The sequence below is a fragment of the Amphibalanus amphitrite genome, unplaced genomic scaffold (assembly GCF_019059575.1).
Source record: "Amphibalanus amphitrite isolate SeventyFive unplaced genomic scaffold, NRLGWU_Aamphi_draft 001359F_arrow, whole genome shotgun sequence".
Taxonomy (NCBI): Eukaryota; Metazoa; Arthropoda; class Thecostraca; order Balanomorpha; family Balanidae; genus Amphibalanus; species Amphibalanus amphitrite.
The window spans coordinates 113,562-135,518 of NW_024882852.1; the positions used below are offsets into that span (position 1 = coordinate 113,562).

The 21,957-nt window shown below is 51.1% G+C and overlaps 1 protein-coding gene across 2 annotated transcripts; it reads right to left on the reverse strand.

Annotated features, from left to right (window-relative positions):
- Positions 1-1,074: 1,074 nt before the first annotated feature.
- On the reverse strand, positions 1,075-20,979 carry LOC122372431 (cell surface glycoprotein 1-like). 2 transcript variants are annotated; one of them, XR_006254875.1, is made up of 2 exons: positions 20,697-20,979; positions 1,075-5,436 (listed from the first exon to the last, which is right to left on the reverse strand). XR_006254875.1 is itself a non-coding variant. In XM_043349582.1 (2 exons), exons 1-2 carry the CDS (start codon positions 18,326-18,328, stop codon positions 2,113-2,115), a joined length of 3,357 nt encoding a protein of 1,118 aa, XP_043205517.1. In that variant the 5' UTR covers positions 18,329-18,401; the 3' UTR covers positions 1,075-2,112. The 2 variants fall into 2 exon arrangements, 1 of the variants encoding a protein (XP_043205517.1); XM_043349582.1 differs by lacking the exon at positions 20,697-20,979 and adding an exon at positions 18,296-18,401.
- Positions 20,980-21,957: the final 978 nt, after the last annotated feature.

Here is a 21,957-nt window from a genome sequence, read left to right on the forward strand (position 1 = left end):
GGCCGAGGTACGGGCAAGGTCTGGGGCTCTATTTCTAATGGAGCTGACACGTGATCCCAGAGCTCACCCGCACCACGGCTGGACTTATGCCGTATCAGCCGTGCCGTACCTCAACCGTACTTCAGCCACAGAGCCAGAACAGCTCAGGCAGCTGCTAGCTACGAGACAGCCGGACCCGGCCGTAGCACGCCGTGGCAGGGAGCCGGACTTAGCGGTCCGAAACCACACCAACTCCGGAGCACTACGGCAACCTTTGTTTCGACGGCGTTCCGTTTATGTACACCGGCCCAATCCTGGAATGTCGTAGTTGCCGAGGCAAAACGGATTTGAGCCAAACGAGTTTGCTGGCTGGGGTAACCCTTCCTTTGATCATGACATACTTAGCCTTGATCTTGACTTTGATCTTGAAGGTCATGCCATAGGGAGTCATTTTTAGTTGCTGTCCCTCGCCTTGTGACGCGGAATCGTTTTGTACCTCCTTTGGTTTGATCAGGCAAGCAGCTTTGGAGTTACGCCGTTTATGGTTCCGAATGCCAGAGTTTCGGTTGATATTCGGGCGATGCAGCCCAAGATTACTTTATGCAGCCGACCTTGCCGGGAGCTGCCGGCCGGTCACGTGACTGATCACTTCTGAGCGGCCGGGATGGGTCATCATGACCCCTATTTATATTCACTGAGATGACCCCTAGCCTTGGCCCTATACCTATAGCCGCTATCGCCTATAGCCATACCTTGGCCCCTAATACATGCGGTGTGGTAGGGACCAAGGCTATAGGTAGGGACGGCACAGCCGGCCGGAACGTAGATGGCTCCGGAGTGGATCAGCAGGTCCGCCACGAGCGAATACAACTGGTTCCTCTGAACATTATTAGTGGTGTGTCTGTTGGAAAGCGATTACGATAGCGATTACTCGAAGTCATAGCTTCTTATCTGTTTTCGGCGGGTCCATTCTCCTTGAATCATCTACTTCGGTACGTTGCTTTATTTATCCGTCAACAACCGCTGCATACACGTGAAAATGGATGGATGCGTCAGAGAATGGATCCAAAACATCCGCACCCACGGGTCAGATAATCACCAGTTAGTTCTGTATTTATGCATATGTTTTCTTAGCTCGCAATGACACACGCTCAAGATATTTACAAACGAGGCATGACAATGAATACATGCAACTTCTCGACTATTGCTCTTTTTACAACACTTTGCAGGCATTATAGGTACCTACCTATACGCCATACGGGTCTGCTATACGCCATACGGTATGGATAGGCCATACAGTATGGATAGGCACATGCTTGTATTGGAGGGTTGCCGCGCAAAGCTGTCGCTTTCGATTCGGTGGATGAGTATATACCTTACCTCGATTGCAATGCGTGGCACAAGACGAAACATTCTCCCACCGGCCGACATATCGATAAACATATTGCATAGCTATATCGAGCACTTGTGATTTGTGAATGACTATCTTGTGAATGACTGTCGTCAGCAACTATCTTGAATTGGTACTAAGGCATATCTGATGTATTAACATCAGCTATCAGCATCGATAGCCTAAAGAAGAACCGAATGGACTACTAGGCTACCTTTCCACCAGTAACGCATGTTCGCACACTCGCACAACCAAATTCAACAATCCTTTGATTAGTTAGCAGTGACACTGCAATCCACATCTCGGCACAACTGCATTGTTACCCAAATATATTTCTGTTTCGCACGCCTAAAACCATGCACTACCCACGGGCGGGCCGCGGCATACAAGCTCATAATACGTGTACCTACTGTTCATGTAGGTACATTTCCTATATTTGATGACTGACGGTCTGATACCGTCTGAATTAAACTGCATGTTATTCGGATTCCAGCCTACCTTAGCTCATGACGACTTCAAATAACCCCAGGCTGGCGTCATATGAATACATTTAATAGGTCGAACGTTTCCATTGCGCAGCTTTGGCCAGAAGATTCATTGCACAATGCACACATTCAGTAGACGTACACGTAAGAAGCTGAAGATTCATTGCACAATGCACACATTCAGTAAACGTACACCTATACTACCTACATCACATATCTCACTGGTCGGCACCTTAAACCCCAGGAGCATTTGGTGGCTCAAGGTCCCCAGCAACAGCAGCAGAATGACAAGCAGTCTTCGAACCAGCTAGAAGACTTGCTGACGGTATCGCGACGATCCGCCACGCCATCCGGGAGGAACGGGTCCCTGGCTCCGCCATCGACAGCCTCCTCGGTCCCCTCGTCAATCAGCAGCACTGGAGAGGCGCCTTCCTCCAGTTCTGTGGGGTCCCCTGTCCGTGACGTGGTGAAGTCCCTGAGAGGCAGTTCACCTTGGATCACCACGGACGAGGGCCGGGGCAATGGCTCCGCCTGGAGGGGGGTGACTCCACTGTCAGCCTTGCTGTCTCCGCCAGATGTGGGCTGGTTGAGTTCCTCTGCGGTAGACGAGGTTATTAATGGAGTGGTTTCCGAGGCTTCCGCGGTCTCATCTGGTCCTGGACTGTCAACGCTGTCTTTGCTTTGTGTGGCTGGGGATTCGTTTGGTGTTGATTTAGACGGTTCCGTCTCACCCCGGTTTACTTCCGTGACGCTGCTTACCAACGCTTGTGGTGAGGCTTCCCTCTTTTGGATATCACTTGGTTCTCCGGTATCTTTTTCAGGCGTTGCAGGTATTTTAGGCAGGTCTTCATCCTTTGTGCGATCTCCTGTTGTATCTGAGGCTGTCAAAGGATCTTCTGAGTTATTATCTGGTGGGCTCTGAGCGAGGATCGTATTCAGTCTAGTTGGTTGTGATGTAACAACGGGTTGCACTTCCCTTTGGCAAGGCTGAATTATTTCTGGACTGGAGTCCTCATGATGAGGGATGGGAATGTGTTCCATTTCATCGGGCTCAGATGTGCTGCTGATCAACACCCTCTGCGCCGAGTGTGCAAAGTTGACTCGGCGCAGTGACGGGGACTGTTTTCCTGGAGACTTCTCCATGGAGCGTGACGGCTCAGGGGACCGCGCACTTCTCTGAGCTCGTAGCGCTGAGGGTGAACGGTCGGAGCTTCGCCACTTCCGCTTCTCTACCGGACTCTCCATTCTTTGAGGCGTGATGGACTCAAAGTAGCTGATAACTTTCGGCACCGAGACGGGCTCTGGCTCCTCCGGACCTTCTACACTTTCACCTGAGGGGCCGTGCTGCTTAGGCCCTGCAGCTTCAGTTCCTCCGCCTTCCCCTGAAGCACGCTCTTTGTCATCGCCTTCACTGCCATAAATACCGTACCCCAGTTTATGCAGAATAGAGTTAAGCTTATTACGCATCGCCTCGTCCTCTTCACGTTTCTTGAATGGATCCTTGAGGTGCGCGACGGCTTTCCTGCCACAAGGGCTGTGTCTGTCGATCTGGCCACCCTCGTCTTCGCTGCGTCTCCGAAGGCGTGGCACGTGCGTTGGCAGTCGTAGGCTATCGTGATGGGCCAGACGGTGTTCTATGACAGGTTCTTTTTCGTCCTCGGTTTCAGCTTCAGTCTTTTTGGTGGTATCGCATTCTTCGCTTCTCTCACCTTGACTTGATGTTTTATCAGCGTCTGACTTGTCAACCTGAGCAGCGGCATCCGGCTCGTTTGTCTCGATCGAATTGTTGCTGGTCCATTCACAGAATGGTTGCTTGCTATCACTGAGCTTCGCTGCATTGTTGTCGAAGGAAGGTTCCTGGTCTTCCGCCACTGGAGTAAGACACTCTTTCAATGATGACCTTAAAGGCGACGAAGAGCTCCCTGAGGCCGATGGTTGCATACCTTGAGATTGATTTTCTGAAGGTATATCCGTTTTGCAGCGGCTATCATTTGCATCGACGCTCTCGGCGTCGTTTCCCCGTTTTTCTTCGAGTAGTATTTGGGCTGGTAGCTTAGGTACTTCGTCACGCTGAGTTTCATCCGCTTTTTCAGGTGTTGTATCTTTTACCTCTTCCGTTGTTTCACATCTAGTCTCAGCTGGTGACCCTGTCTGGTCCTGCATCAGTGCTTCGCTTGGTTCTTCGACAGGCATACAGGTGGAATCCTTGGCTGAGCTAAGCGTTGCTGATTCACTTGGACGATTATTTTTGGCCTCGGCTGGCGACAGTTTCTCAGCTATTTCCGATACGTCTGATGGCGTTTCCTTGGAACTGTTTGTGGATGGCGCAGTCGATTCCTCCGACGGTGATTCTGTCAGGCTTTCGTCTGGCACATTAGCACTTTCAGTCTGCTCTTCATTCGGCGCTTCCTTGGAACTGGCGGCGTCCTCTGTCGCTGTTGTGATTACGTTTGCTGGTAAGATTACGTCGGATTCTGCCGGTACTGGGACCTCCTGCGACTTTCCATGAGACGGTGCAGGTGCCTCGGTCGAGTCCTGGTCGATCAGTTCCTTCACCTCATCTGAACTCTCATTGGTCGAAACTGGTTCTTCAGCTTGTGTCTCATTGGCGGGAACCGGCTGCTCAGCCGGTGTAACATCGTTCTTTACTGGTTCCTTAGACGATGCATCATTGGTTGACTCTGGTTCTTCGGTTTGCGCTTCCGGTAGCTCAGATGGCGTATTATCGGTTGATGCTTGTTTCCGGGCCGGTATATCATTGGCTGGTACCGGTACCTCGATTGGTGCCGCATTTGTCAGTATCGGCTCCTCGGGTAAAGCCTTATTGCTGTTCTCCAGTACTTCAGTCGCTTTTTCATCTTCCGACACCGGGATATCGGTTGGTACGTCACCAGCTTCTACTGGCACCTCAGCGGCCGCTGCACTGCCCGGTACCAGTACCGGTTCCTCACTGGCTACTGTGTCATTCTGTGCTGATGCCTCAGCGGTTCCCTTATCTTCCGGTGTGGGTACTTCGGCGGTTGCTGTGTTTTCCTGTGGGGGTACCTCGGCGGTCTCTTTATCGTCTTGTGCCGGTACCTCAGGAGACGTTGCGTTGTCCTGTACTGGTCCTTCAACGGTGCCCTTGTTCTCTGCCGGTGCCTCGGAAGATGTTGTGTAGTCTTGTGCTGGTCCCTCAGCGGTGTTCTTGTCCTGCTCCGGTCCTTGAGCGATGACCTTGTCGTCCGGTACTGGTACCTCAGCGGTCTCCTTGTTGTCCTTTTCCGATACCTCAGCGGTACCCTTGTCGCCCGGTGGCGTTGAGTCTCCATCTGATTTCGCGGCGGATACCTCGCCCACGCGGATGGTATGCCGGACCAGGGCGGCGCGTCCGTCCGGTCTCACCACCCTGCGCTCGATGGTGACGCTGCCGCCGGCCTCCGGCAGCGCCAGTCGCTGGCCGTCCGAGAGCTCCAGCGCCCCCTGGCGAACGGTGGCCGTGCAGCCGTCGGGCAGCGTCATGGTGGCGCCCTCTGTCAGCCGGAAGGTGGCAGCACCGGCGGCCGGCGCCGCCGAGCCGCTGCCGCCCCGCGCCATCGTCCCCTGAAACAGAATGAGAAGCACGTCATAGTTCAGCAGTGCACGGGGAAAGCGAGCATGGGGTGTGCACAGTGAAGGTGGGAGCTCGTGGAGGGACGTCTGGGGGGGGGGGGGCGTGGGGAAGCGAGGGCCGAGGGGTGTCTGTGAGGGTAGAGGGAGGGTTGGTTGGTTGATGGCAGTGACCGGGGAGGGGTGCTGGGTGACTATGATGGATGTTGCAATTCATCGCTGCAAAGAAGATTAATGGGAAGGAAGCAATCTGCTTACAGTCCCGGTGGATGATTTGTTTACATTCGTTCTCATGATACTTGTCACGTGCACCGTCTTCATCGCAACGTCGTTCGTCCGTAAAGCAGTCGCTGAGCAGTTTACCAGGTCTTTTACCGTTCACCGATTTGGATTATCTGTTTGGACCGTCCGGTAAACATTGATGTTTCCATTCAACATCATGAAAGACCAAGAAGACAATGGTGGACCAATCAACGTAAATGTTATTTCTCGTGAGTCATGGCTGGAAGATTCATTCCTCTTCCTTGAAATCGATTAATAATTTTAGAAAAACTCAACAAAGAAATGGAAAGGAGAGATGTGATGGATTAAAGAAGCAATGGAAGAAGTTCGTGTGTCCTGACATCATGAAATTACCATTGTCTAAAATAAATCTTTCTCAGTTGCAAAGAAAAACCTTTTAGAAAAGGATACGCTTGACCGATTCAAATTGCCTGCTTAAAGTCCACAAGACACTAAAATCGAGAAAGAATTACTACTTTGCAAACAGCAAAACTGACGTAGCAGTTTAATTCAGTTGTGGCGTTCGGGAAATTAATGTTTCGCCTAAGTTCGGAACGGTACAATAATGTTGCGACTTGAAGGGACCCTCCCACATTGTTAAAGTTCATGAATTGGCATAAAAACGATGTCCCGTCGTTCCAAAATATCAAAAATGAATATCTACCAATTTTCACCAAAATATATTCCCTGGTTTTCAAGATATTAAACTTTTACTTTTGTTTATTTTTGGGACCTCCGCTGTTCCTACGACGTCATTTAGAAGCAATAATTTGGCATCCTAAAAGTGCGGCAGATGTTGCGCGCAAAGCAGTACCTATATACCACCACGTTTTACCGATGGTTTTACCGATAAGATAAAAAACCGTTGGATCTGCGATGACGTCACAAATTCTAAGGGAACATTCAAACCCTTGGAATCTGAAAACTGCAAGTTTGAAATTAAATATCTCCGAATTAAAGTAATTATCGATGTTGTGAGTGCCCAAACCGGTAAATGCAAGCCAGGGACCCCAATTTGGCTACCTCGAGTCAAAACCAGGGGCGCGGGAACTACTTTCCGACTGGGGGGGGCACACCATAATAGAGATTAACCTAGGGTACCCCCAAATCTAGGTTTCTCACCGGTTTTAGGCCACTTATTTTTCACCCCTCGGATTTTTCAACAAAAAAAGAAAACATTTGCAAAAAAAGTGTGGTATTCCGTCTCAAAGCTGTGGGGGCACCGCCCCCACGGCCCCAGAGTTGGGGGGGCAAGCTGCCCCCACTGCCCCCCCGGCTCCCGCGCCTATGGTCAAAACTGGGATGGTCACTTTAATTCACATAAGAGCACGGTACACATTACGAGTAATATTTATCCAGTTGTAAGCAGCATGTCCCATTTCTTATCGCCCTTCTTCATAGGCGCGGGAGCCGGGGGGGGCAGTGGGGGCAGCTTGCCCCCCCAACTCTGGGGCCGTGGGGGCGGTGCCCCCACAGCTTTGAGACGGAATACCACACTTGTTTTGCAAATGTTTTCTTTTTTTGTTGTTGAAAAAGCCGAGGGGTGAAAAATAAATGGCCTAAAACCGGTGAGAAAACTAGATTTGGGGGTACCCTAGGTTAATCTCTATTATGGTGTGCCCCCCCCCCCCCCAGTCGGAAAGTAGTTCCCGCGCCCCTGCCCTTCTTATACTATTTTGATTACGAATTTGACAAAGTTGAATCGTGTCCTAACTGCACACTGCTGCCTATGATTGTCCGTACAGTAAACAGTCATATCATATCACTCAAACGTGCGTTTAGTCGTGAAGACCGTTTGCGCGGAGCGTATAACGTTTTTGTTATCTTAAAAACGCGGCAAGTCCATTATTGACGATAATGATATATAAGTTGCCTTTATTTTATTTATTTTTTTTAGCCCGAAATCAAGACCATCATCTAATCTCAATGCTACAGTTTGTGTCGAGCGCCGTGTCGGATTGATTTGATAATTTATGATACATGTATCAGTGTACCTACATACACAGACTGTTCCGTGAGTGGAAAGGCATGGTGACGCTCCTTGCAGTCGTGAATTTCCATGTGTGACGCCGCAGCTGACGTCCGAATTCCGACTCTCACGACTGTCATTTCCCCATCCTGTCTGTACGGATCAATAAGATGATTACTGATCGTTGAGTATATTAGCAGTCCAGACTCCCTGTTGTGCAGCCCCGTTACCTATACCTACCTATCCGAAACGGTTGGTCTTATACGACCAGCTGTTCATTGCAAATTACATATTTCTCCGGCATTTGACTTCAAAATCGACGCCTCGGCCAGCCAATCGAACTGCACCGTTTGCTGATTTCCTTCGCCTTTGGTGCTGAAAGCAGTCGACCTTGTGCCGGACAAGGGCTGCTTATGCGGCGCGGCCGGCTCACCTGACATGGTCGCACGTGGGTCACGCGATTCGGCGTCATGATCCCATTGTCCGTGTAGTCTCCATTTAGTGTAGGTATAACATTTACTCGCGGAATGGTGACGTTGCATTATAACTCGTCCTACTCTGAGTATACTCGTAGGTAATGGACAGGTACCTCACTGGATATATTAAGGTAAAAACGTGTACCTATGCCAAAACCTAGTTTACTTGGTGAATAGTATATTTTAAGAATTGTTGTCCAAATTGAGGCTTACGACTTTTCGACCGTGGCTGAGACCATGTTCGGTTTACCCAGACGCCTGACCGTCCCTGCTCTGCTTCCCATGACTGTAATCCGAGCCTGCCCCTGCTCCGCTGGTTGTGACCAGGTCTGCTCTCTGGTCTATCCTGGCTATCGGACCGTGCCTGGTCTAGTCTGGGTCTGGTCTGGGTCTGGCCGACCGGGCCCCTGGCCGTGACTGGCCTGCCGGCTGCCCTCCTGTCCAGTGCAGCATGAGTCGGCGGGCGGGACCGTTATCTCAGCCGTGCACTGTGCAGACGGTATACCTCGGGACCGGCTCCAGCACCCGTGTGCCGCTTCGGTAAACAGCCCCCGGCAGGGACATGCTCCATTACATCCCAGCATCGATCTCAGAGATCGGCATTGATCTCAGAGACAGTCAGCGATCGATTTCATCCCAGAAGCTGAGTAGTGTCTAATCACACACGCACACGCCAAGATCTGTACCTCTGAGTGAAGCTTTTCTGGCATTTTCCGCCCATTGTTGAATTTTCGGCTTTAGACGGGTTTGAGGCTGCAGACGGGTTGTGCACTCGCAGTGTTTTGATTTCGATAACTAGCTATAAAAACCACCTTTCGGTCTTTTCTGCGCAAGATTCTGCGGACATAGCTCTCGCATCGTCTCCCTATGACCGGCAGTCGGCACCAACTGTGCCTCCACTGGGCCTCCACCGTGCATGTCCGCCGCCGGAGACGGCTCGGGTTTCTACTCCGAACCCCGGCTATGTGCAACACTAGCCCACAGCCGGGGCATATCCGCCCCGGGCTGTAGGCGGAATAGTGCTGATCTGGTGCATAGGGCCTCAGCTGATGTGGCGGCCGGTGGACGGTTCGACCTCTGAGCCCCTTCTTCAGTGCCGAATCAGCTGGGCGATCCGGTGTCTGAAATTTCTGTTGTGGCTGGTAGGAGGAACATATTTTGACGTCGCCGATCATCCGAAACATAAAAACATATCGTGCCAAAGGACATTCCAAATGTTTTAACCACCACCAACCCGGTTCGAAATCGTGAGAACTCAAGTTGTGTGGTCCGTTTATTGTCATTTCAACATAAACGTTGAAGAAGATATTACCAGTAAAACGCCTTTTGGGCGAAGAACGAGCGAGCGAGATAGTGAGCCCTGCACATGCGGAAGGGCGAGAGGGTACTTCCAACGGGCTTGCGCAAAGCACCCCTCTAACCGGTCGCTAGCGGTGTACCAAATTTGAACGCAATCGGCCCAGCCGTTCCTGAGATCTGGAAGCGGCATTCTGCACGTGCGCACGTGCAAACGGGGTCCAAACCGACTTTTGCACGGCACCCTACTAACCGGTCTCCAACCGTGTACCAAATTTGAGCGCAATCGGCCCAGCCGTTCTCGAGATCTGGAAGCGCCCCCTGCACGTGCGCACGTGCAGTAGCACCTTAACCGCAACACATGGTAATGCATTGCCTGGTGGGTGCCTACCTGTATGCCAAGTTTCAGCGAAATCGCCCCAGTAATTACCGAGTTATTAAAATGGGAACAAATTTGACACCTCTTATTGTTGTATTTTGCACGTGCTTTGGGGGTGACCCACATGCATCGAGAGTATCCTATTTTTGGTAGAAAGGATGCAGCTACCCTATAAAAATTACCGCAAGTCAATCGCCCAAGCGGCTGCTGAGATATGAGCCTCTCAAAATTACTACTTTTGCAAAACAGCTTGAACACCCTTGACTTTTCACGTGGCACGTGCCACGACGGTCACTGAGATGTATCAAAAGTAGTCAATTACGGGGTAGAAGGGATGGGGCTACCCAGCAAAAAAGACCGTAGGCCAATCGGTCCAGCGGTTGCTGAGATATAAGCCTCTCAAAAGCGTTACAGGCCGGGCCGGGCCGGACCGGGCCGGGCCGCTCATACTGAGATTTTTCCGTTATATTGAAAAGACTCGCTTCGCTCGCTCGCTCGTAATCAACCACCTTATGTCAAGAAGAGTGGGGAGTTTTCACCTTTCGGTTTTGATTTTACGCACCTTTGGTGACTTGCATGCATGCGATCACCGCTGATGCATGTGATCATTAGGGTGGCACTAAAACGGGGCTAAAATTTCGTTTTGAGAATTTTCAACGGGACGGGCAGCCAATCTGTTCTACCACCCGAGAAAACGTTGTGTGTAAAATATTTTTGGAAAGTATGTTTATTTAGAGGTAGCTCAACCAGGTCAAAGTTCACATTTTTGTGAAAAACACAACTTTGCCGAAATTTTAATTTCCACGTGTATTTCTGACGTTCACAATGACATTTGACGTTGTCAAGACTTTATCGAAACGTTTCAGCACCTAAAGCTCAGATATTTAGGTACATATGAGTACATAATTCTTTTGAAGGTATGCATAACTTACTGCATAACTCCATAAAAAGAGAAAGCGGTATCATCCGTAATCAGCCAACACTTGTACACATCATTCGTCGGCTAGTCTTGTCTTCTTAGAAGTTACGACCGCCTTGCGTATGTCAGAATGCTTGCGTCTTTGCTCCTCGACGACCTACAAAAGGAGCTGCTGTTAGTCTTTATCCTTCGTGGGGGTCAGATCGATTTCCTGGCCATCAACAAAATGCCTCGTTCCGCGAAGTCGTAGAGGCGTGAAAAGACCTCATGTAGCGCATGGCGACGTTGTAGAATGGCTTGACCTCCCAAAAAATCGGATCCTTCGAGAGGAAGTCGGTGTCCATACCGAGGATTCTGAAGAAGCTTGTGAAGCCAGCTGTGATATGACGAAGTCTGCCGTGGACTTGCTAGAGACTGAAGCTATAGTAAGTTCAACGTGGGCTCGACGGGGGGGGGGGGGGTCCTCGGCCCTCTCCGTCTCTCGTAACGATGCAGCCATCTAACGTTCAGTAGCAGCGATCGTTATCTCCTTCATTAGAAGATGAGGGCGACCAGCTTCTCATTTAGATACCAGAGGTGACGGCTGAAGACAATGGCGGTCGCCTTGGACACCAATTCGTCCAATTCGCACTCCAGAAGGGACTTGAGGAAGTCGAGATCTTGCGCTGGTGCAGACGCCAGAAGCGGTGCATTGAATCGAGCCGAAAAGTACGTTGTTACCACAAAGGTCACGATTCGCTGGAAGCTCTTCTTCTTAGACGTAGTGAGCCGGGATTGTGCTCGGAAGAGGTAAAGTTTCATAGCGTAAATGGCATTGGTCAACCAGCACACACGGAGCATATCGGGGCGAGCGATCTTCATACCTCGTTTCGGAGCACCACCGAGGACAGTGATGGCCAGCTCCAGCATCTCACGGTTGTCGCGTGAGTGCTGGCGGTCAAGGATATACGACCGAACTGTGCAAGAGCATCACGCGGGTTGTGGAGGTGGGACATGTCACAGTTTTTGAAGGTTTATGGCTTCGTTCCATCTATAGACGCCCACTTTCTATGGAAGCGCTTAAACAAAACGTGCGGGCCGCTGGACGGGCCGAGGCAGGCTGAAAATGTCTAGAACAAACTCGTAAATATCGTGGCAAGTCAGGTGGAGCAAGTCCTGCTCGAGCCGCTGCTCGATGATCGTGCAGGCTCCTGCATTGAGGCCGGTGTTCGATGCACTTGTGTCAAAACTGAGCGTTTTCACTCAATCCTTCAACTCTCACTCATCGAGGGATTCCAGAATTTAACAGCGTTTGCTGCGGCCTGTCAGTTTGAGCCTGGCTAGCGAAAAATGTTCTGAAATGGCTTAGCAAAATACAACTTATCTTTTTCACGTGCACGTCTTCTCCCTGACATCACGAAGACACGGAGACTTGCCCTGTGGCCGTACACTGGCAGTGTCCCCCTGCGCATCAGTGACCGGGGATACATGACATAGGCGTAGGAACGTTTTCGAAAGTGGGGGGGCCAAGGTCCCAGAGGTCCAAAACCTAACCTACCCCCAAAATCCGATTTCTCCTCGGATTTCGGCCACTTTGTTTTCGCAAACATGATCAGAGATAAAAAAAAATCGAGACAAAAACAAAAACAAAATTGGTTAAAAATTTCAGGGAGACTCCCGTCCATAAACTCAAACTGATGGACGCGTTCCCCTGTCCTCCGCAGCCGTTGGCACCCATGCAAATTCCAGAGGCATCCAGCAACTTTTTCATTACGAGCAAGCGTGAAACGTGCAAAGCGAGTCTTTTCAATATACCTATAAAAACCAGCATGAACGGCCCAGCTAGGCTTAGCCAGACCTATAACGTTTTTAAGAGGTTTTATATCAGCGACCACTGCAACTGGGCTGATTGACTATCAGAGGCCGGTGTAGGACTTTACGAGGTCGGTCTGGGCCATCGGAGGCCAGTTTAACCCTCGCCGGACCGGACCTATAGGTTTTCTACATACGCGCCGGCCGAGGGGGCGGGGGGCGGGTACGACCCCCCTCGCCGTTGCGCCCCAGGTTGAGCTAGCGCGTCGCGGAAAAACGAGCGTGTGCGCCGTTACAAGACGCAGATATCTATACCCGATTTTAAGGTTCTAGGTCAACCGGTGACCTCTGAGGTCAGGTCAAGTGCCTCAAGGCACGGTTCCGTTTTTGGTGAATAACTTCGCAAAAAACGGCCGCAGAGCCGCGATTTTGCCAGCATCGTGTTCGCCTCTCTCAGGCGCGTCGAATGATGTACTTTTTGTTTGGGTGAGGTAAACTGAGGGTGTTGACCACGGGTCACGGTCAGGTCAGCGCCCCCAGGTCACGAAATTGGTCGAAGGAGGTCATGTCGCATATCATTCGATTAGGCAGGTCTTCCTGAGTCCATTGATGGCTTCCCCGACTCGCTAGCTCAATTTGATCGGTAGTTATTGACGACAAACTTATATGACCCTTATAACTTCATAAATGACGTCGCGCAAGGTCAACATTGCAAAAGTGACGCATAGAACCTTGCAAGGAGTGCATGAAAGATTCAGTGTGCTTGAGATAGTTGAAGATCGTTTACGGCGCCAGAAAAAGTTTTCAGTTTATCCCCATTGACTTATACCTAATGGTGAGGTCACGAAAATGACCTTACACTGTAAAAACCCATGTCAAAAACCAGCACCCTGTACCTGCTTATTTTAAGTAGGCTAACTGGGTGCTAAATTTTAGCCCCTTTTCGAAAAATAGCTCCCTGTGCCGGCTTATTTTAAGCACCCTAAATGGTTGCAGCCATTTAGGGTGCTTAAAATAAGCCGGCACAGGGAGCTATTTTTCGAAAAGGGTGCTAAAATGTAGTACCCATTTAGCCTGCTTAAAATAAGCAGGTATAGGGTGCTGGTTTTTGACATGGGTGCTAAACTTTTTTTACAGTGTAGGAAAAATCCGATCGTACAAGTTGTGAGACTCCTAATGGGTACTAGGTCCTCCAAGGTTTATTTCCCTGTGAAATCTCCTCTGGCAGTGAGGGCGTTGCGAAGTTGCGACATCTGAAGACCGTGCAGAGGTTCACTTATGACCTCATGGGTCAGTGACCTGATCTGACCCGAAAATGCGGTTGGTGTCAAAAGATCCGGCTTGATTCAAAGGTCAGGTATGCAAAGCTTCAGCTCTCTATCACCGGCGTGTTCGGAGCTATCGCGAAAAAAAACTATGGAGGGGCGGCACCCGCCCCCCCCCCCCCCATCGGCCGGTGAGGGTTGAGGCCCTCAGAGACCAGTACAGGGCCTGCAAAGGGCAGGATGAGACATTTTGATGCCGACTTGGGCCATCAGAGGCTAATGTGGGCCCTTACAGGCCAGCATGGGCCCTCACAGGTTAGTGTGGGACCCTAAAATGCCGGCATGGGCCGGTGTTGGACCCCAGAGACCAGCAGAAGGCCCTCAAAAACCAAGATGGGCCTCAGAGGCCAGCATCGGGTCTTCAGAATCCAGTGCAAGGCCCTCAGAGGCTAATGCGGGTCCTTACAGGCCAGCATGGGCCCTTAGAGGTCAGTGTGGGGCCGTAACAGACCGGCATGGGCGGGACCTGGAACCTAGAGATCAGCGGAAGGCCGTCATAGGCCAAAATGGGCCCTCAGAGGCCGATGCGGACCCTTAGAGACCGGCATAGGATCTTCAGGATCCAGTGCGGGCCCTTAGAGGTCAATGTGGGACCCTAAAATACTAGCATGGGCCGGTGTTGGACCCCAGAGACCAGCAGAAGACCGTCAAAAACAAAGATGGGCCTCAGAGGCTGGCATCAGGTCTTCAGAATCCCGTACAATGCCCTCATAGGCTAATGACGGGTCCTTACAGGCCAGCATGGGCCCTTAGAGGTCAGTATGGGGCCCTAAAAGACCGGCATGGGCCGGCGTTGGACCTCTAAGGCCAAGATGGACCCTCAGAGGCCGATGCGGACCTTAGAGGCCGGCATCGGGTCTTCAGAAATCAGAATTCAGTGCAGGACCCTCAGAGGCACCTAAAGGTTAGTCTTGGGACCCCAGAGACAGAAATGAGGCCACCAGAGGCCGGTGTGAGGCCCTCAGACGCCGACTGGGCCCTTGAGGCCGGTTTAGGGGCCCTCAAATGAGGTCAATGTGGGTTCTCAGCGGTCAATGTCGGCGCTTGACCGCCACTGAAGTGCCCTCCAAGATCAGTGTAGGACCCTGAAAGACTGGCTTGGGAGCTGTTAATAGCTAGCGTGGGATTCTTGAGCCTCGTGACAATCGAATAAGGGCCAGAGCCCCATACGCCCATGGGGGCCCGTTGGTTGTTTGGGGGGGGGGGGGGGCAAATGATATGATGGCCCCTTGATTAGCCTTTGGAGGGGGGAAGGGCATGGCCCTGATCCCCCCTCTGCGACCGCCACTGCACTGAAAGTGGAAGGGAAGGGGCAGATACAGACATTGCTGGCCCCCAGCCTGTTTGAGCCGAGGCGGGGGCATGGTCACCCTGGCCCCCAGCTAGTACGCCTTTGACGAACTATGCCGACCCCAAGCAGATCCGGTCAAGCGTTGGTCGTTTGTATACGCATTCTCCTGCACCGTGCTAGTATTGTCTTATACCTTTTCAGTGCTCGCTGTCCCGTGCCTCGTATTAAACAAAATGCTGTCACCAGGACCCACAGTCTTGTCTCTGATATGGTTTCCTTCATTGAGTGAAGGAAATTGCGGTCAATAACGCTGTAGAAACAAAAGGGAATCTTCATTAAAGGGCAAGCTGAATTGTTGTCAAGTTACCGGGTGGTAGCACTGGTACCTATAGGTACAGACAGACACTTAAGTCAGCAAAAAGTGGGGGGGCCAGTTAACATTGCTGGCCCCCCCACCTCCGAAAGTGGGGGGGCCATGGCCCCCCCGGCCCCCCCTGTTCCTACGCCTATGATACATGAGCAGAGTAAATGCGTATTACAAACGGATCACAATACTCAGCGAAGAAAAACATTCCTGATACGCATTTACTTGCTCATGTAACCCCGGTAAGTGCTAGCAATCTCGTGACCCTTCCCAGCCATCGTAATACGAGAGAAGAGCTGAAGTTACACGCCTGGCAGCGGGCTACCGTCACCGAACAAAATAAGCTTAACTACCCTGAACGGCCATTGGTTGAATCACGCATTGCGTCACAGCGCGCTTGCGGCAAGAAACACTGTGGATATGAAACAAATAGGAAGGCATCTATCATTCATTTAAACGTGTTATGGCTCAAATATGGCAATGCTTGGAAAGGTGCGACACATATCTGAATCCCCGTTCACAATGTACGTTTGGTCAATATGTACCAATTATGACCCCATTGAGCTACCTCTAAATATAAATATTTTTTGGTAAAATTTCATACAGAGTATTTTTTCGTGAGGTAGAACAATATGGCTACCCGTCCCGGTCGAAATTAAAAATGTCGAAATTAAGTGCCACCCTAGTGATCATCAACATTACATCTCCAGGCGCCATTGCAGGTTAGTTTAGTATTATCAAGCTGGCAAAACGAATATGTTCTCCATACAGCGAACTGCGAAGCACTGCTACATTGGAGCCTGGAGGCACTCAGCTATGCTCGGGGGAATGTTGATGTTTGTGTGACTTGATGGCGACCTTCGACGTTGCTTATTTATACACCTACACTGGACGTTTTTTCGAGGTCCCAGATGTCTTCAAAGTTCAAGGCGAAGTCAACTCAAGCACACCTCTGCATAGTGCAAAAAGGGACATTTATCTAAAAGCAAGAATGGAGCCCCCGCGTATATATGTTGGGGAGCGGCGGCCGTTCGTATCGGCCGCCGGCAGCGTGCGCCGACGCTGCAGCCTGCAGTCTCGGCCGGCCAGTGACGTAGGTGACGTGGCGGCCGCTGATTGGTCGGCGGGCGCCCAGCCCCCCTATATAATGCGGCGCATCGCCGGCGGCGGCAGACGCTGGGCGGGTTGCTCGGCGGGTGGAGCTCGGGCTGAGCGGTTGGCTCGCCAAGAGGAGCTCAGGGATGAGCTGGCGGACGTTGGTCCGGCCTGATGGGCAGCTAGGGTATTAGCGTGTAATGAGCCGATGTACATAGATTAATACATTAGTTAACTGAGCCGTGGTGTTTACCCGAGAATGCGTGTTCCGAACATATAGGCACACAATAATTATTCCGTAGCACCAGAGAAGATACGAGAACTAATGAGCGGACGATGAGCAGACGGATATGGACGCTGCCGTCCCAGTACCGAAATGAGACGATTTGAAAATTGCGGAACATATTGTTTTAAAAGCATGCAAACTGGCAGGGAGATTGTCATTTGTCACAAGCATTTCTAAACCCAAACCAACTTTTAATTCATCCTAAAAATTTTCAGCCTTGTGAGTCCGGACTCTAGCTCTACTTATTTGCTACTCTGTATGCAGTATGCAACACACGATGCACCGGCTCAATTGGTGCGTGCTGTGCTGTATCGTAATGCGTGAATTTTCAGTGAGGACTCGATGCACCTGCATAACATCAACAGCGTTTAGGTGCCGTGGCATTGCACAGCTGTAGGGGCGTGAGTCGTAGCAATATGTATATCCTGCAGGTCCCAGCTGTTAGACCGTGTTCTCCCGCCACCATCCATGGCACGCTGCATCTTCAATGCCTACCTATTTAAGTAGCACCCTTCCTGAATCAATAATCTATAGGCATAACATGGACATGACAAACTCAATCCGTGGTTGTTGAACACACTAAACGGTTTAACAAGGGGCCGGCTGCAGAGGTGCATTGAACATGATAGCTAAATACCTACCGAACGAATGTCGTCTGATCTGTGATATTCTGAGATAGAACGGCGCAAAAGATGCATTTTGACGAGTGCTGGGCAAGATGTGATGTAAGTTGATGAGGATAGCCAGTGGCGGATCCAGGGGGGGGGGGCAAAATGGGCATTTGCCCCCCCCCCCTCCAAACGGCATGATTTTAACATTACGCCTATGGACGATGCATGGAAAGAATCGTTAAATTGTTATGGTTTGCCCCCCCCCCCCAAAAAAAAACTCTGAGCTGGATCCGCCTCTGAGGATAGCCCTCCTTAGGTTAGGTAGGTAGGTATTATTCAATGGCACTGCCTTATTTATTGTAATCGCTTCCAAATCTCTTATGGTAATTAACAGCACACGCATAAGGAAACTTATTCGCTTTAAATCCTACATAACCTACATCGGATTTATTCTATTAAGAAAATATAATGACAACTGGACTGGAACGTTGAAAACTGGTTGAGAATACCGATGAAATTCAGAAGTAGGTACTGTACCTACCGTTGTACGACTTACCTACTTCAATATATCTAGGACATGCATGCTCAGAAAGATAAATAAATTTGCTCGGGTCGCCCCCGACGGTCCCATAAACCAGCATGTTGCAATGTCTGCAGTTGCATCAGCTTCTGCCCCTGTCTCGAGCAGGTATCACGTAAGAAAAGATCGCGTAGCAGCTGTGTGACGACGCAGCACCCTCCCCCCCCCCCCCCTCCCTACGTCACTCACCGTACCACGGGCCGTCTCTGGAACCGTCTGCATGTTCAAGTACCTCCTGTACCGCGGGCGTACCCCAAGTCCACACCGCACTCGCGTCGGCCGCGGCGGCCACTAGCGCTGCCCCTGAGCGTCGGCGCCGGCCCGACGCCCCTCGCGGCGGCCTTCGCGGCTACACTGCCGCCGTTTATTTGGCTGGCCGACGGCCGGTGGGGCTGCATCACTGGATTGGCGGCGCCTCCTCGGCACGGGGACGGTCACCGCGTGACGTCAGGATCGGTGACGCCGGACGGACCTGCCGCGGCGCTGGGCAGTCGTACGGACACGTTGCTGGACAGTCTGAGCAGACTGGACAGTGGGCAATGGACGGACCGGCCGAGGCGCTGGACAGTACGAACACGGGACCGGACAGTCTAAACAGACTGAACATTGAACAGTGGATCGTGAACGGCCGGCAGCGGCACTGAACAGCCTGGATAAGTGGATATTGAACAGACTTGCCGCTGCAGCTGGATCAATTTCTGACCAGTGGCCACCGGACACCTTGCCGAACAGACCTGCCGCGGGGTTGGAAACGGCACTGGACACGGCACGGCTCTGACGCCGCACGACGCTGGACCGACTGGACAGGGCGGCCGGACAGGCACCAGCACCGACCGCAGACGCCGAGCTGTTGCGTCATCCCGCACCTGAATGCTGAAGTGCAGAGAAGTGGTGCTGATCTGACTGGCAGATTGAATGGAGCGATGGCGACGGCCGATACAGCTCCGCGCGGATAGTGAATGTGGAGGTGCAGACTTGATACTGGAGGTGCAGACTCACCGGGGAATGGAAGTCGCAGTCGAGCGTCTGGGAACTTGGCCGGATAGGCGATTTTCTATTGGGTCTTATTGGTTGCCCGCGATGAGACGTTCGCGCGACGAAGTGAATGTCCGTAGCTGTATAGTCGACTACAGAATGATGTTCCACTCCTCAAAAGCTATCAGTTGACCGGAGCGCTAAGTTGTGCCGTTTATCACGCAATTTAGCGTGTCGATTGTGGGCATTGGGACAAAGCTATAATTTGTGAACGCAGCCCGTGTGATGCGGCACAGCCTACCACTCCAGGCAAATAATTGCCTGTGAAAAGTGGAACATCATTCTGTAGTCGACTATACAATGAACATACGTTATCTTCGTCCAAAGACGATCAAACATGTCATGGGAGATTAGTATCAATAATTATTCAATCCTGTGGGCTTTTTGTGATTGCCTCGGTATTCAGCATGGGAACAGAATAATATATGCCTAATGCTCATTTGTCTGATTAATTCAAGCAGCTGGTCAATGACGGCATTTATTTTGTAAAGCCTTTAGGTGAGTATGACGATTGACGAAACCATATAGCACAACCCTCGTGGGTATAAGGTTGTTAAGGTGCTTTGCTAACTCAACGTGGGAAATTGCAATGCATATGAAATATGATCCTTCATAAAGTTACCTCGTTGCTCTGCGCCTATAAAACTAAAAAGTGGTGAGTCTATTGACGACGCTGTGCCCCTTGTTTGGGCCGTATGTGCCCGGCGTGGACCGCCAGCCGAGACCGAAGTGGGACGGATGGTGTGATCTCGGTCACATGGCCTTGCCTCCGATGACAGGTGACAGATCTCCCAGCAGGGCGTGTCAGTCCGACACCCGCGCTGACAGACACGCTCTCGGCGTCCGATTGATGCGGCAGAGACGTAACAGGGGAAATAAACACTGTTCGGACACGCATGGACGGACGCCCGACGCAGCGTCTGGCCACTGCAGTGAATGGATAGTTATTTTACAGTGAAATAAATCACTTGGACGAGCCTGATCTGGGCACGGTATCTGGCCGGTGGACAAAGGGCAAAGCATTCTTCCGGAAGTACACGACGTTGATCCGTAATTTATACCGCGCGTGCTTTGCATCATTTCTCCCTACCGTCATTTTGATTTGAAACCAAAGACGTGCACAGCAAAGGACCGTTTCGACAATGTTATAACAGAAGGTAGGTCCTTCTTTGGCCGTTGCGGTCACCTGCAGCCATATAACCTGAACTGTCACATACAACGGCACGGCCCAGCCCCGTTGTGTCGTCTTGTCACGGCTCTGCTGTCACTACCACCAGTGGAAGTGAGCCCAACGCTGTCAGAGTGACACCTCGGCCGTCACGTCAGTAAACAGAGTAGTTACGTTACGTTACTGCAGACCACCCGTGCCAACAGCTCAACCAGCTTCGGTAACCGAGACGGTGTCACTCGGGGATGTAAAATGCGTGCTTCGATGTGTATTGCAATTATATGTACATCTAACAGGTAACATTGGAAAATGTGTGCATTCCGGTACGTTATCACTTATCAGCCTTATTGCAGGTTGACGGAAGGTGTCCATTTCGGAACTTCTTACCTTGAAACTCACTCCTGTATCCGATGGACCACCGTTGTCGACCTCAGCTCCTGCCTACGTAGTCTCAGATGGCGGGTAGACGCTCCACGTGACGAGTTGAGTCGCACCGGAACCAGCTCACTTCCAGTCCCACTCCGTCGCGATCTCTCGGCAGCGCACACGTCTAGTTCACCATCTCTCGTCCACAGCGTACGGCACTACTACGAGAAGCCGGCGTGGTGCGTCGAGCCGTGGCGTGTGCCGGCCGCCCCGCCGTGTTGGCCCAGACGGTTTACACGAATGTGGCGACGGGCCCCACCGCGTGGAGCGCACGCCGTCAGGGGCGGCAGCAGTCGAGGGGCCCGAGAGGTCGGGACTCGGGAGGCGGCACTTATTTAACAACATGGTTAATTTTACCTAGATTCCATAGAATTACAGAGGGGAAGCCGCTTGTAGTTTGTACACAGTAGTCGCGATATTTGTTAAGGGTTTGATGTGGCGTCCCTTGTTTTTCGACACTGACGTCGCCACTGGTCTGACAGTCACAAACTGGGCCGAATGGATATGAGCGAACATCAGCGGCCGAGGGCAGTCTGGTTCAGTCGCAGGACACACGATATCATGGACGGGGGCCTCGCGAATGGAGTTCTGGTGTTGACTAGCCGGAGACGACAACTCAGAACTACGTAGTCGGTAGTCTATAAAGTTATACCTGTGAGACTACAGCCACAGCCGGTGAACTCAACCGCTAAAACGTACCTAAAGTAGTTAAAAGGTATCTTGGCTAAAAAACGTATCACTAAAACTGCGCTGGTGGCATAATCAAGGTTGAAAAGGAAGACATTGACTGTGACATTAACACACACTGTTTGGACTGGCCATAAGTCAGACCGAAGGCCGCTTGCAGTGTTTTTGTTTATTTTAATGTCACAAACGCGAGGATCGGATTGGACGTCTGGTGCCTGGAAGAACGACGTCCAAGCATGACGAGACATCTGCAATCGTCTCTGCCTCCCTGAGCCAATATCGTTCTTTCACAGACGCACTTTTTTAATGAGAGGGATTGGATTATCGCTCTATGTCACTGGCAATGTGAGTGTAACGTAAACAAGCGAGTAAATATGATATTTATGTAGGTATCGATGCTTTTATGCGTTTTTTTAATCCCATTGTACTTCTTATTTTGTCTGAAAGATGTGATACAAATTCAATTATTTTATTTTCCTTTAAAAAATAAACAGATTACGAACGAATCGAAATCATGCCGATCACGAGTCCGAGT